The sequence below is a fragment of the Sebastes fasciatus genome, chromosome 9 (assembly GCF_043250625.1).
Source record: "Sebastes fasciatus isolate fSebFas1 chromosome 9, fSebFas1.pri, whole genome shotgun sequence".
In the NCBI taxonomy this organism is placed as follows: domain Eukaryota; kingdom Metazoa; phylum Chordata; class Actinopteri; order Perciformes; family Sebastidae; genus Sebastes; species Sebastes fasciatus.
In genome coordinates, this window is record NC_133803.1 from 29,965,098 (window position 1) to 29,978,155 (window position 13,058).

At 43.6% G+C, this 13,058-nt stretch overlaps 2 protein-coding genes across 5 annotated transcripts; both read right to left on the bottom strand.

The window, feature by feature from the left end:
* Window positions 1-109: 109 nt before the first annotated feature.
* Window positions 110-4,036, bottom strand: cgasa (cyclic GMP-AMP synthase a). Its single transcript, XM_074647148.1, has 6 exons — window positions 3,483-4,036; window positions 3,168-3,380; window positions 2,378-2,591; window positions 1,447-1,704; window positions 1,212-1,311; window positions 110-1,082 (listed from the first exon to the last, which is right to left on the bottom strand). The coding sequence occupies exons 1-6, from the start codon at window positions 3,993-3,995 to the stop codon at window positions 752-754; spliced, it is 1,629 nt and encodes a 542-aa protein (XP_074503249.1). The 5' UTR covers window positions 3,996-4,036; the 3' UTR covers window positions 110-751.
* A 246-nt stretch (window positions 4,037-4,282) lies between these two features.
* Window positions 4,283-12,797, bottom strand: LOC141774466 (elongation factor 1-alpha 1). 4 transcript variants are annotated; one of them, XM_074647150.1, is made up of 9 exons: window positions 12,644-12,797; window positions 12,203-12,391; window positions 9,662-9,856; window positions 9,390-9,569; window positions 8,911-9,207; window positions 7,651-7,801; window positions 6,443-6,699; window positions 6,079-6,313; window positions 4,283-5,127 (listed from the first exon to the last, which is right to left on the bottom strand). In XM_074647150.1, exons 3-9 carry the CDS (start codon window positions 9,803-9,805, stop codon window positions 5,003-5,005), a joined length of 1,389 nt encoding a protein of 462 aa, XP_074503251.1. In that variant the 5' UTR covers window positions 9,806-9,856; window positions 12,203-12,391; window positions 12,644-12,797; the 3' UTR covers window positions 4,283-5,002. The 4 variants fall into 4 exon arrangements, with proteins under 4 accessions (XP_074503251.1, XP_074503252.1, XP_074503253.1 ...); XM_074647151.1 differs by lacking the exon at window positions 12,644-12,797 and having other exon boundaries at window positions 12,203-12,407; XM_074647152.1 differs by lacking the exons at window positions 12,203-12,391; window positions 12,644-12,797 and adding an exon at window positions 12,092-12,115.
* Window positions 12,798-13,058: the final 261 nt, after the last annotated feature.

Here is a 13,058-nt window from a genome sequence, read left to right on the forward strand (position 1 = left end):
GGTTATTAATTGGCAGATTAAATTTAGATTTTCTTTCTTTGACATAAATGTAGCACCTCCCACGATGAAGTTACAAAGTACTTAACAAACAATAAATAAGCCAAAAATATGAGAAAAAGAAGACATTTATTAAAAAAAAAGTTCAGGTTAAAAATATATTTGTTAGACACAAGAATGGAATTGTTAGAAATAAATTGTGTAAGATGGGCCCATCTGCAAATAAGATGACATTCTCCGATGGCAGTGGCCGATGTTTATCTGTTGTGTTACATCAATTTTGCGCCGGCTAAATGGTGTGTTTGATATTTGCGGTCGGTCTCGGACAACAGTAACCAGCTGCTGGTTCCGAGAAGAAGCCAATGGCTGGACAAGACTCTGGCATGAAGTGCAATACATTGCCATAGGGAGTTGTATCGCAGCTGAAAAGGCTTTTAAAAAAAAAGAATATTTTTCACGTGAAAGGTTTTATTAAAGGTTGTTTCATGAATTAGCATGATTGAATATGTGCTCATTCAAAGGCCATGTGATGAAATGCTGAATGACTTTAAAACAGCTCAGTTATTTTCTTTATAATGAAGATGTCTTTGTTTCCCAGCACAAAAATAACCCGCAAAAAACAAATAAACAAAAACGTCGGTATTGGCCAAATTGTAATTTTAAACATTGGTTTTGCAATCGCTGCATCTCTATTTCAAACTCTTCGGGGCTGGAGTAGTTATAAGCCAAACACTTAATTTTTGTTGTGAAGTTGTCACATGAATATAGGAAAGCCGTTGTCACATTCCTCCTTGATACGACAAGCCAGACTATTGCACTTCTTCGGTCCGGGACCGGACAGCAGGTTCTGACGTGGGATGAAGAAGTTGTGGAGTAAACCTTTTTCTAGATGGGCTATAAAGTCCTCCAGGAGCAGCTGAAAACAGTCGCTCAGACTCGAGGCCCTCCACTCAGTGTCTTTAGTTCTGGAGCAGCAGGCGTGAAAGAGCGTGGTCTTGGCGTGGTAGGAGCAGAACTTGTCAAACGAAGTGTCCTTTTCCTTCAGCAAACTGAGGAGGTGCTTTAGGAGCTTCAAACAGTCCTTCCTGTATGTAGAGACGAAGGAACAGACGGTTATGGATTCTTACCTTGAGGACAATAATTATATGATTTTCTGTGATAGAAAAAATCTATACAGTGTTGTACTTTCACTTCAGGAATATTAAAATGTTAACCTGCAGCAGCGTGCTCCGCCTTTCTCACAGCACGTCTTCTCCGATCCGTGATTCTTCAGTATGGCCTTCTCAACATGTGAGAATGAAACCCGCCAACTATCTGCGTGTTATACAAGACAAAACACTCGATGGGTAGGGGAACTTGAACCTTCCCTTTTTTTTCTAGTTTTCATTCATGAAACAGTTCATGTGAAAGCCCCAGTATGGTGTGTATGTAAAGATAAGTCAGACTTACCCCTGGCAAGGACCCCGTCATTTTCCACTGTACCCTTGCCTTCATATTTAGGGACAAGATAATACGGCATTCTCTTGTATTGCTGCTTTACTTTAGTTCCCAGCCAGCCATCTATTTGAATGCCTTCTTTGGTGAAAGGTGGCCAGCTCGATTTGACGACGATACTGAGAACAACATCCAGTGAAATGGTGATCGATTTTACTGTTGTGAGCAGGGTCACTGCAGGGCAGCCTGCTTTCTTTCTTGTCACCTCCCACTCTGAAAGAACAAACCAAATGTATGTATATATTTATTATTGGAAATCAATTAACAACACAAAACAATGACAAATATTGTCCAGAAACCCTCACAGGTACTGCATTTAGCATAAAAAATATGCTCAAATCGTAACATAGCCCAACAGGCAACAACAGCTGTCAGTGTGTCAGTGTGCTGACTTGACTATGACTTGCCCCAAACTGCATGTGATTATCATAAAGTGGGCATGTCTGTAAAGGGGAGAATCGTGGGTACCCATAGAACCCATTTTCATTCACATATCTGGAGGTCAGAGGTCAAGGGACCCCTTTGAAAATGGCCATACCAGTTTTTCCTCGCCAATATTTAGCGTAAGTTTGGAGCGTTTTTTAGCCTCCTTTGTGACATGTTTCATATGATGCCAGTATCTTCACTCTAGCTTTAAAACTGAGCGCACTACAACCTCCAATAGACGGAACAGTGGCCGGCAGGCTGTTGGATTTTTAAGAGGTTAATTAAAAATCGATACTATCGCAATATGTGTACCGATATTTTCTTACAGCCCTACAGTACATGTAGTGTGTGATCTAGATTGATCATAGGGAAGGGCATGTTGTTTCTGCCAGCCACAGAGACTGATTCCCAAACTGCATTTGACAAACCCAACAATTTAACCAAATTAATTGGTACTCACCTGTATGTTTCTTGACACATTTCTTCACTTCGTCCCTGAACTCCTTGAGCATTTCGCTGCCGGATAAAGTGCCCGTCTTTTCAAATTTTTGCAGAGGGCTCTTGCCACGTTTTAATTCCACACTGTAAAAGGCTCCGTCATCTCCAAACGGATTGACGTTCACTCGATCGACAGGGATGGGCAGCATGATATCAAATTCATCAGGATCAGAAATCTGTATGCACAAAAACATCAATGTGAAATATACCACAGATTATACACTGACATAATTGTTCAAAGTACCAAATGTGGGTACATTTCTTCTCATCTGAGTGCTGCGCACCACCACATATTGTGTTTGTTTGAACAGCCAATTAGACTGTTGTCAGGCCATTAAATAGACGTTATCAGCCGCTATAAGCCCAATAGATGTGGGTCAATAGGGGCCTATTACACCAACTAGTATGTTTTATCATCTATTCACATGGTAGATCACCGAAAGAAGGTGAAAAGTGTGAAACTCCATAAGGGGTGTAGGTTGGGGACAATGGATGGGACACAAAACACAGGGTTTTCACCAGGAGATTATTACCTAAAACTAAAGAAGCCTTTTTATATGTGTTCAAAACATGACGTTTCATTCAGTTTTACAATGTGTTAGAACATGTTGCTTTTAAGCTTAACCTTTACAACATAGTAGGCGTAGTAGGCCCCTACTGGCCCACATCTATGGTGCTTGATAACGCTTATTTAATGGCCTGATAACAGTCGAATCGGGTGGTTTGATGGAACTCGGACTAAAGTGACTTACCTTTAGATTTTCATAGTAACTTCCAGTACGTAGTGGCTCAGCTACTTCTTTAAAGCAATCGGTCTTTTTCAAATGCGCAATTATAATGTCAACTATTTTATTGATGACTCCTGCAGCATCTGATCTGTCGTCCCTTTTAATTTTCAGTTTTTCCAGAGTTGTGTGGAGGACAGAGTCCACTTTGTCTTCACACCTGGCTCGTGGTACACAAGCCTTCGTGGCGTCCTTTGGTGCCTCTGGCTGCATCTCTGTATTTTTTCCTGGTGGTTTGGCTTTGCCACCGCATGTTTTTGCGTTTGGGGTCTTTATATAAGCCTTCGTGGCGTCCTTTGGTGCCTCTGGCTGCGCCTTCGTCATCTCTACAAATTGTTCTGGGGATTTGACCTTCTCATCACATTTTTTTGCTTTTGGGGTCTTCAGAGCATCCTTTGCGGTGTCCTTTGCTGTGTCTGGCTTTGTCTTTATCTCCTCTGCAGATTGTTCTGTCGTTTTGGCCCTGCCTGCACAGGTTTTGGCTTTTGTGCCTTGTACAGGAGCCTTTGTCTTCCCTGTAGGTGTACTTGGCTCCTTCTTGATCTCCTCTATGAGATGTTTTTCGGTCTTGTCTTGACAGGCGCTCTGTACAGATGGCTTCTCCTCTGTGTGGCTTGTCTTTTTCTGCGCCTTTGGTTTCTGTTCCTTTGTGATGCCATTCGCCTTCCCTTCTGTGAAGTCTTTCCCTGGATATCTAGGCACAGGAATACGTTTCATTTCCTCAGGTTTAGTTTTAGCCTTGGCACACTTAGTGTCTGGACTCTTTGCCCTACGTGGTCTCCCTCTGCCTGTCATGTTTTTGTAATGAGAGGAATGAAACCGCTCTCTCAGTTATACTCAAAGAGTTTCCGGTGATTGTATGAGAGCATGCCCCATAACACGCCCCTTCAGTGTTTCTGGTAAATATCTGTTTATATGATCCAAATTGTATTCCTATGCCAATAGCTCCATCTTGTGGACACGAGTGTGTATAGTACAAATGCTCTGATTTTTGTCAGACTTGTCTTAAAGGATGGGTGGAAGTTCAAGGCATCTGCCACTTCTCTGCGGCACACTCAGAAAAAAATGACAAAAAAAAAATACACAGCTCAACCTTTTTATTGAAACATGTTTAATGTTACAAAGAGGCTCATGCCATCTTACAGTAAGGTGCAGTAGCTTATGCCAATTTAAGCTTCTCCAGTGCAAGTGCAAAGTTAGCAAAATGCCAATCAAAGTGCTTTAAGAATCAACAGGTGGTCTACTCAGAGTCCCTTGGGAAGTACACATGTGGACCATTTGTTTTAAGTGCTTTTTATAGCTTAAACACAACAAATCACTACTAATCTACTACTTGGAAGAACGTAGTTTATAACATCTTGCCATAGGCTCCTACAGAGCACCACGTAGTTGCAAACAAACACTAAAAAGCAAGACAACAACATGTACCATGTAAAGAGACCAGTGCCTGCACTCCAGAGAGCGAGAGCGGTGATACACTTCAGTACCTCTAATGGTTCAACGTCTCGATATCAACGTCACGGAAAAGTATTGACATGAACCGAATCAACAGTGTACATTTAAAACTATCAGTATGATATTACATTGTAAGTTATGGTGATCTAACCACTGAATTGAAGTCAGGAGTGCTGCCTCAAGGAATTACGATCTAAACATTGTGCTTTCCTTCGAATGCTTTTGCGATGCATTGTGATGATTAACCAGTCTTTGATTATTAAGTTGAAGCAGCCAATTGTCGAATGGAGTTGGATGACCGATGTCCTGCCCTGGGAGACCTTGGGGTCGGCAGCATAGCACAACATTCATTTGGTCTTCTGGGCCTTCTGGGCGGACTTGGTGACTTTACCGGTGGTGGAGACCTTCTTCTCCACGGCCTTAATCACGCCGACGGCCACCGTCTGACGCATGTCACGCACAGCAAAACGACCTGCAAGGTGAAGAGGAGTGAAGAAGTTTCATCTGGTATGACTTAGAGGTGTGGACTTGAGTCACATGACTTGGACTCAAGTCACGGCGCATTTCCACCAGATCCGGCATCTCAAAGCTTTCCATTAATTTTCTATGGAAAGCAGGAGAAGCAGTCACCCAGTGCATGATGGGAGTGTCATGGCGAGTTGGAGAGCCTCTGTATTTGCATAAAGTTGAACAGTCTCAACTTTATGCAAATGAGCCCGTCCAGCGCGACACACCTGGCTCATGAAACTTGGACCAAGCTGACAAACTAGTTCTAAAATGAAACCAGATTCAGCAGTGGCATAGCAGACTATTTCTCCTTTCAAAATGTTTTCAGAAGTAGATTTTGGTGGATTGTTTAGATGGAATAACAGAAAGTTTATTAGCAGACCGCAATGTTGTTTTTTGTTTGAAACAGCAAGCAGAGAACCAGGGACCAATCAGGTCCATTCTGTGATAGGGTACATCAACGCGTCCCCTAGCGTCCTCACTGGATCTGGTGGACACGGAGCGTCCCACTCAAGTCACAAATTTGATGACTTTAGACTCGACTTAACAAAATCTAAAAAGACATGTAACTCGACCTGGACTTTAACACCAAAACTTGGACTTGGGCCTTTTCACTTGAAAATACTTAATACCTTCCCTCCAAACCCAAAGATTAAAAAGTATGTTATTTAACAAGTGTGTCATTTATCAATTCATTTCCCTTCATTTCCTGAATCAACTAACGTTAGCGTTAATTCCCCAGATGTTGTTTTTTTATGATTAAGTTCAAAAACTGGGGCTGTCAATCAATTAAAATATTTAATCGCAAATGAATCTGTTCTAAATGCATCTTAAAGGGAGATTTTGCTTTAATTAGAGGAAAAAGTGTTTTGGGAGAGCTGTTGAAATTCAACAAATCCTCCACACTTGAACTTACCCAGTGGAGGGTACTCGGAGAAGCTCTCGACACACATGGGCTTGCCAGGAACCATATCCACGATGGCGGCGTCCCCAGACTTGAGGGATTTGGGGTTGTCCTCCAGCTTCTTGCCAGAGCGGCGATCGATCTTTTCCTTGAGCTCCGCAAACTTGCAGGCGATGTGAGCGGTGTGGCAGTCCAGCACAGGAGCATAACCAGCACTGATCTGGCCCGGGTGGTTGAGGATGATCACCTACAATGCAAAGAGACAACATGAATGGCTTATTCATAGTAAGACTATTTCTTTCCTGTCAAAGAACACATGCTGATTTAATCATGCTCATGTTTCATTTCTATAAATAGATCCTTTTGCGACGTCTACCTGAGCAGTGAAGTTGGCAGCTTCCTGCGGTGGGTCGTTCTTGCTGTCGCCGGCCACATTGCCACGGCGAATGTCCTTCACCGACACATTCTTGACGTTGAAACCCACGTTGTCGCCGGGGAGGGCCTCGGTCAGCGCCTCGTGGTGCATCTCCACAGACTTCACCTCAGTAGTCACGTTGACGGGGGCAAAGGTCACCACCATGCCGGGCTTCAGTATGCCCGTCTCCACGCGGCCGACGGGAACGGTTCCAATACCTGAGAGCACAGTGAGCAATCAATGAAGGGCATGAAAGGGAACGTTGATGCAGTTCAGACCTACAATGTTTTGATCAAACACGCTGATCATGTTTCGAGAGTCTATTTCACAAGACATAAGAGATACACCCATCTCCTGATTCTATACTATCACGATACTTTGGGTGCCGATTCGATATGTATTGCGATTCTACACGTACTGCGATTCAATATTATGATATATTGCGATTTTTGTCAACTTTTTTAACACTAGACCATGGGAAAAAGTTGAATCATACACTTCTGGGGACTTTTACTTTGGAAAATATCTAAATTAGTACAGTAAAAATGTTTGATTTTCAGCATGTATGTAGTCAGAGATGTCCTGAAATTGAATATATCAGTCATTGTCAGGCATTATTTAACTTCTCCAAGTCCGTCGCAAGCTTTCCCCGTCCCCTCCGTTCTCTTTATTACAGCTCTGTTTGACTGTATTTAACATAAATGTCAGTATATGGGTGTTCTACAGTTGTAGTGTCGGCTGATTTGACCACGGAGATGAGACTGACGGCCGGCTTGACCGAACATTACCGCGATACGATAACGTTTCCTGTCCATGACAGAGTTAGCAGCGGCTTTAGCCATCATGTCTAGCTCTGCATTTCCTACAATGTGTGATACCCAAAGTGTTTCCATACTTTACTGGATGTGTAGTGTTTACCACTTTGGAATAAAAAGGTTGCAGGTTGTATCCCCGCGGACCCTCCGCTGTTTTCTACTTTCTTGTTGCTGCCAGCTGCGGTTTGTTTTGGTTGACGGATACAGAACAGATATGACGTCCCGTTACTCAGACTACAACAATAAAAGCGTTAACTTCCTTCTACCTCCACAGACTCAAGTGAAGCAAAAAAATCGCTATACATAGGTTAATCGATTTTTTTTCTTCCCACCCCTATTCAGTGCGCTACATGCCTCCTATCTTGTAGACATCCTGCAGCGGCAGACGTAGAGGTTTGTCTGTTGGACGGGTGGGGGGCTGGATGCCATCCAGAGCCTCCAGTAGTGTGGTCCCTGATGCATTGCCTTCTTTCCTATTGATCTTCCACCCCTTAAACCATGTCATCTAGAGACAAGAAGATAACGTACTATATTATACACCTTATACAATTATTGTCAGTTAAGAGTAGGGAAGGGGATCGTTAGTCTTTATTGATATTGATACCATTTTTTGAGACTGTTTAACGGTAAAAAAGTCTTTATCGATACCGCTACCGATACTTTTCTATTATTTGGTAGAAATAGAAGATAACAATAAATTCTTAACAGAACTGATATTGCTTGTGTTACTTAACTGTGCGTCTGTTTGATTTCACTGCTGATGCTGGATATTTATTTGAAAAGGAACACTCAGAAGACCCTTCAACATAACGTATAACTATGACGGCAACCAACGAGAGCAATTCTTCTTTGATTAGGTTAACGGCAATTCAATTGAATTCAAAAAACCTTATTAGACAATTGATGCATGTTTGTGCACAAGTGAATTGATTTAAATGACTCTCGAAATATAACGTTACGTTATAAGACCCACTAGTCTCGATAGCAGTATCGATAAGCTCGGACCTTTTTGATTTTTGGGTTTTGAGAAAATTGGAACCAGGTCGTTATAGAACCGGGTCTCAATCCCCATCCCTAGTTAAGAGGTTTTAATCTTATGGTCATCGTAGAAGAGAGCAACTGATTAAATCAGAGGCCTGTACTACGAGGCAGGATTTGTGGTTAGCGAGGTAACCAGTGTTTTCCGTCCTACGAAGGTGGTTCACTTCTTACCGAAGTAGATCGCCATGGTAACTTATGCTGAACACATGACCTAAAAAAATAACCGGTGTTACCAGTAGCTTATGGTGGCTAATGTTAGCACCTAAGCTAAGCTGGACATTGCTGTGTAACGTTATTATATAATGGCTCTCCTATACCTGTGTGACTGCCACAGTGGTCCCTGTTGATCAGTAGTTACATAGAGCTGCTTTAGATACCGAGCACAAGGTCACTTCTATGTCAATCGCGAGGAAACTGTTCAGCTGCTCCGATTGGGACTGACAGTCACAGCAGCTGGTTAGTCTTTGAGCTCCAGCTTCCCATCTCTGGCACATATACAAATTAGTATTCAAATTCAAGGCTGCGTACGTCTAACTCATCCTCACAGCATTTGCATTTATGTGTGCTACTTACATTGGGGCTGGGCTCAAGCATGTTGTCTCCATTCCAGCCTGAAATGGGCACAAAGGCAACGGTGTCCGGGTTGTAGCCAATCTTCTTGATGTAGGTGCTCACTTCCTTCACGATTTCCTCGTAACGCTTCTGGCTGTAGTTCGGCTCGGTGGAGTCCATCTTGTTGATGCCCACGATGAGCTGCTTTACCCCCAGAGTGTAGGCCAGCAGGGCGTGCTCGCGGGTCTGTCCGTTCTTGGAAATACCGGCCTCGAACTCGCCCACGCCGGCCGCCACAATCAGCACGGCGCAATCTGCCTGGTGTTGCAGAAAATAAGACATTGTTAGCTTTGACCGTTGCATTATGACTATTTTGGTTATTGAAACAGAGATAATTCACGATGGATTGGTTCATCCTAAAGGCACAGAGACTGACTAAAAGACTGTACCATACATCATCTAATGTACACAGAATGGCTGAGCGTCCTCGTGTTACAGACCTGGGAGGTCCCGGTGATCATGTTCTTGATGAAGTCCCTATGACCCGGGGCATCGATGATGGTCACGTAGTACCTGCTGGTTTCAAACTTCCACAGCGAGATGTCGATGGTGATGCCACGCTCCCTCTCTGCTTTCAGCTTGTCCAGCACCCAGGCGTACTTGAACGACCCCTTCCCCATCTGAGGAACAACAGATGGATAGTAATTAGTTCATAGTCGGTGTGGCTTTTATCGTCCTGATCTTGAGGAAAGACGATCCCGCGTCTCCTCACCTCAGCGGCTTCTTTTTCAAACTTCTCGATGGTTCTCTTGTCGATGCCACCGCACTTGTAGATGAGGTGGCCCGTGGTGGTGGACTTGCCAGAGTCCACGTGGCCGATCACGACGATGTTGATGTGGACCTTCTCCTTTCCCATGGCGACTGGAGCTGGCTGGAGTCACGAAGAGGCGGTCTGTGTCTGCTAAAGCTGAAGTGTTAAATTACAGTTAGTACGGTATACAAATGGTTCGCAGGGCAGGAAACAGAAACATTTCATGCACTAGTTATCCTGATTAACGGATATTTAAAAGGTTTTGTGTGAGCAGTAAAACTTTGAGCAAATGATTAAAATTTGTTATTAAACGGTCACTATCTCCTGAAAGCACAGGCACAGTTTGCGTTGGTTCAGGTGACTCACTGAACCCTCTAGAGATGCATCTATATATTTTTTTATAATAACATAGAACTAATAATTTATGTAATGATGAAAACATATCGACCTTGTTGTGGCTTTTTATTGACAGAATAAGAAACCAACAAAATAAGAAAATAGATTTGTGGTATTTTTGTTTACTTATAGCCTGATAACATCGGACGCTCTCTGTCCACACACCGTTAAATATGCTGTTACATCATGTAAACAAACCACGTACCATCAGCTGTGAGCTTGAGATCAGACTGGAGACGTAGCCACTTAAAAGATGGGTGAGTGGTACTTGCTATCTTCCGACGTTTGTGTTTTTTAAACAGAAAACAGGTTTTATACTGTGATATTTACTGAAAATGACAAACTATACAGCCAACAGTAGCCTCAGTGAACTTTCAGGTGATCTTCCTCCAACCTGCAGTTTGTAGTGAGATGAGGAGGTATCGTATCAGATAACTCCTCATTTCAACTTCACCAATCAGCCGTTCCTTGTCCGTTGCGACGCTTTCAAAGCGATCGACAAGGAAACTCGCAAACTCTGATCAAACGATCAAACTGGGCAGCGCTGATCAAATATGAATCAATATTCTGTTACTGTAATGCCTATTTCTCTCCTCAAAACATAATATTGATTCATATTTGATCAGCGCTGCCTAGTTTGATCGTTTGATCAGAGGTCGCGGGTTTCGCGAGCAGTGATTGACAGCTGCTTTAGAGACTGTTCGGCTCTGATTGGTTGTAATTGGTCTGGGCGCGTTGAAGAAACACTAGGAGGAGGCAGAGGAACATGATTTATTTACAGATTATCTGTCTCATGCACTACTGTCAGGATTTAGTGACCGTTTTATAAAAACAACTTTTTATCATATTTGCTTAAAGTTCCTGACTGCAGCTTTAAGGATGGAACAAAACAGTGATGGTTTGTTAGAGAGGCTGAAGTGTTTTGGTAATTTAACACCGTCGGATTGAATGCAACATCACACAGCCGAAGTTTGAGCAAATGCATTGCAGCGTACAAGAGATGAAAACACTAGTAGAGTGCTAATGACCCAGGAGTAGTGGCGTAGTAATAATTTGAAATGCTGCACAAGAAAGGAGACATGAGTTTATTTTCTTTAGCTCATCAGCTCTTAAGCAAGCTGACTGTGTGGAACTGAGGTGACTGACGATGCCGACTCTTGACTGGCAGGAGATGTTTTCTTAAACAGAGTGTCTCAGAAGATTAGGGACTTAAACTGTGCCAAGTCCCAAAACCCCTCTGCCCCTCCTACTCCCTATCCATCCATCCATCCACAGCCCTGCTCTCCTCTTTCACGTCCAGCCTGCTGCCCTGTCCTGTCCTCTGCTGTGCACCGACGCATCCAAACAACAAGCCTCTAATGTTTCCCTCCTCTCTCTCCTCTCACACTTTAAACTACAGCCTCATTTCCAAGCCAGAATCCACCATTTTGTCAGGTCCTATCCTCTGATAGTGCAGCAGCCATTTCTCTCTGACACTGCAGTGCCCTGCACACAGGTTAATGCATGGGGGGGGGGGGGAGTAAACAGTGTTGTTAACTCTGCAGGAGTGTCATGGTGATACCCTTGACAACAACAACAACTAACACATGCACCACTATCTTCTAATTGAGGATGTATTTGATGTGATTGTAGTTGCAGCAGGTAGAAAAAGGCCAGTGTAGACAGCAGCTTGAATCCAACTGGAACATGAACCCATCATGATCTGGTTCAGGTGAACTCACTTCCAGGACACACAATATTGACATGGCGCTCATCCCTCGTGTAGAACGTCACAGCAGCTGCCGCAGTGCGCGTCAATGTGCAAAATATGATCAAACGGCGCACAACACGTTAAAAGAGATATTACAGCCACTGCGATGAATGAAGGATTTAACGGTAATGTCAACCTTCCGCCATGTTCTATCATCTGCCTGCTGGATGCGTATTAAGGACCAGCCGTCTGCCCTCTCTCCTGCATCACAACAACAACAACAACAACAACAATTCCCAAAACACCTCCGGAGACTGAGCCGCTGCAGAAACACGTTAATGTTCCTGATCGCATCCAATGCATCAACATGCCCGTCAGTGCGTAATGTTAATGTCGGCTGCTGGACTGCGTCGTACCTGAGAGCTGGCCGGTGCCGGTGTCAGTTTGTGTGCAGGATCGGAGAGGTTGTGTGTGCGCTAAAACCGGATCAGCCTCAGAGAGAGGAGGAGGAGGGGGTGTTGCGTAATTACGCGCACCCGCTGCTGGAGGTTACAGCATCACTACGAGGGAACCGGGACAATGAGTTTATCACCGGACACCTCCACCTGCCGAGACATGAAGTGAAGAGTATCTAGACCTGCTCTGGAAAGTGTCAGGACATAACTTGTGTTCAGTAACAGTGCCATGCATTATTACTTTATGTAGGTTAGAACTACATAAACAAACAGGAGATGCACGTAGTTACCCTCAAGACTTGTGGTTGGCGTTGTAGAAAAGTAGCTGCAGCATTATATCCAGTAACTGAAGAGGGTCACTACTACTAGAGAGAGTTTTTGGAATAGAAGTTTAGGTTTCACCTGTGCTGGCTGTGTGAGATGGTTTGGCAGCAGCAGCAGGTGCAGCAGGTGCAGCGCGCACCTTTCCAGACGCTCCCTAGTTGGATTAACATTAACCCCGATGAGCTCGTCTGTCTGTCTGTCTGCAGCTCTGTCTGCTAATCATGACGATACAGGGAGAGCAACATGCAGTAAATAATGATGTTATCATGTGTTGAAGAGGTGGATGTTATTAAATGTCTGAAGCTAGAGGCTGCTGCATGTTAAGGATGACTAAAATAGATCTGCACTCAGTTAAATCAGGTTTTCCCCCAGTAGTAGCCCACATGGGAATATTATAGTTTGTTGGATTACTGTGTGCGCTGTAGATGAGTTCATTACCAAAAGGGTGAAGAGAGAAACCTGTCATCCTCTCATTGTGTATTAGCATGTATAC